General features: G+C 40.7%; 1 protein-coding gene across 1 annotated transcript in view; it reads left to right on the top strand.

The window, feature by feature from the left end:
• Positions 1-2420, top strand: part of IFNAR2 (interferon (alpha, beta and omega) receptor 2) — a 19234-nt gene that overhangs the window by 5893 nt on the left and 10921 nt on the right. The window contains exon 5 of the mRNA XM_009327943.1: positions 643-815. Within this exon, the coding sequence (XP_009326218.1) occupies positions 643-815 (173 nt within the window). The remainder of the gene's footprint in view (positions 1-642; positions 816-2420) is intronic.

The following is a 2420-nucleotide window of genomic DNA, read 5'->3' on the forward strand; positions in this document are numbered from 1 at the left end:
ATCTTAGGCTTGATTCACTGTGGAAGTTCCTCTGCTCTTGATGGATGTGTAGTTTTGGAGAGAGGACAATTAGCGTGCATGGCTCTTCAAACATACACATGTTCTGAGGACCTGAACTTGAGAGATTACTTTAAACTCAGTTACATTTCTGTGAGACTTCCACTATGTTTCACTCAGTCCTCTGCCCTACTGTCAGCGGAGTTTTTAGTCTTTGGAGCTCAGCTGTCAAGTTTAGACCTATAGCCTTCCTTGCAACCAGTATGAATATGTGCAGGGCTACACACCACTGAATTTCTACAGAGATTCCTTCCAGAGAGTGACTAGAAGATGATGATGGGCAAGAAAGTGATCAGCTTTTCCTATACATTAACCTCAGCTTTCCTCTGAAATAGATAAAAAGCTCACATCTCTGTGGAGCTGAAGCAAAGCCTCTGTCACGTTTCTGCTTCTTCCCTCCCCCCCACTGCTTTCTGTTCTTAAAATCTAGTCATGTGGGAAAAGATCGTTTGACTGTGGAACTTAAATGTTGCAAAGCCTTGTGGATTTACAACAGTGACATACTCTGGAATCTGATTAGAATTGGTACTGAATACATAGTGTATATTTTTTCCATCTTCTTTTTTTTCTCCTTTTTTTCAATAGCATACCTGGGACCACCAGAAGTTAATATCAGTTCCTGTCTAAACTGCATAAATGTCACCATAAAGCTGCCAACCTCTCACTTCAGAGAAAATGGAAAGCTACTGTCTTTAATTGATATATATAAAGAGCTTGATTATGGTATAACACTGAAAACAGTCGATGGAGAGCATAAGGTAAAGAACTTTTGTTTTATTTGTGCTTTAGGGGAGAAATACAGAAAGCATAAAATGGCTGTGATGGTTAGCAGATTCACAGAAGCAAGTATGTGAGTAGAAGATACTTAGAAGAAAACAAAGAGAATGGCCAACATAATCTTAGCTTCCTTTTACTGCAGAGAAGCAGGCCTAGAAGAGGAATACTAGTTGTCCTGTATCCTTACTTGAAATAAAGCACAGGGCACTGGCGCAAGTGATTATTCTCTGGGAAGACAAGGGAAAGACAGTTTAGCAGAACCTATTAGCAGGTGTATGCACAGCTGATAGGAAAATATGTTCAGAAAGCAGTTCAGTAGTTTTCTGTCAAACTGGAAAAATGTGTCCAGTTAGTTTCTGAAACAACCTATTCTGGGTCTGGTACTATTTAATTTTTTTGTGTGTGTGTGTGCTGAAATAGAGAGGTAGATAGGCATGATTACAACTTAAAATGATCCTCACAAAATGGAGAAATAATCTTTAAAATAATAGGAGATAATTCAATAAGGACCAATGCAAGGTGTAACAATTAAAAATAATTGTCTGTGTAATAAGTAGAGTGGTAACAGCTACACAGGCAGCAGTTTTGCCAGAAAGGATGAGAGCATTCTACAATATTACAAGCTAAACATAACTCGCATGTTGCTGAGAGAGAAAAAAATCCTATTTTTACGTACTCAGTACTTGTAAAGCCCACCTACCCCGCACCAGTCTGGGGTTCAGAAAAGGCACGGACCAGTTGAGCAGGATCCAAAAAGGAACAGTGAGGACTGTGGGGCATCCTGACACATGACCTGTGAGGAAATGCTGGAATAATAGGGGACTACTTAGTGTAAGCAAGCAAAGCACAGTTAGAGGCCAGAGTCTCTGAATATGTAAACATTTAGTACAGAAAGGGAGGAAATAAACTATTCACTGTGACTGCCACCAAAACGAGTGAAATTAAATTGGCAGTTGTGCAGACTTTAGGTTAAACATCGAGAGAGACATTAATACCTGGGCTGGCAAAGCACTGGAGTAAGTTGCCTAACTAGAGCATGGACTGCCTGTGCTGGAAGTTTTGAACAGCAGGTCAGATGGGTACCTGTTGGGAATTCAATCTCTAATGTCTAACTCATTCTGCCATGAGTCACAGAAGAAGGACCACTTGCCTGCCATGGATATTTTCCCCCTGATTTCTGAATCAGAATGTCACTTGCAGTTTCAATTCTGTAGAATCTATGTGAGGCTACTTCAAGGGGGCATATAGTGACCAACAGTTGGAGACAGAAGGCAATTTATCTTTGATAATATGATACTTCACAGAGAGGCGTAAAGTAGGCATCTTGACATCAGCTAGAACTAGAAGAGAAGCAGCTAAGTAAACCGCTGAGTTACTGTGTCGGTTTTTGCAGTTTCACATGCTACTGCATTTCTCTGAAATAGCCATAATGTTTGTTCTGGTTTAACCTCAGTCGGCAACTGAGTACCACACAGCCGCTCGCTCACTCCTCTCCCCCACCCCCGGTGGGATGAGGGAGAGAATTGGAAGAGCAAAAGTGAGAAAAACTCGTGGGTTGAGATAAAAACAGTTTAATAATTGAAATA

Source organism: Pygoscelis adeliae, unplaced genomic scaffold (assembly GCF_000699105.1).
Source record: "Pygoscelis adeliae isolate BGI_AS28 unplaced genomic scaffold, ASM69910v1 Scaffold154, whole genome shotgun sequence".
NCBI classification, from domain to species: Eukaryota; Metazoa; Chordata; class Aves; order Sphenisciformes; family Spheniscidae; genus Pygoscelis; species Pygoscelis adeliae.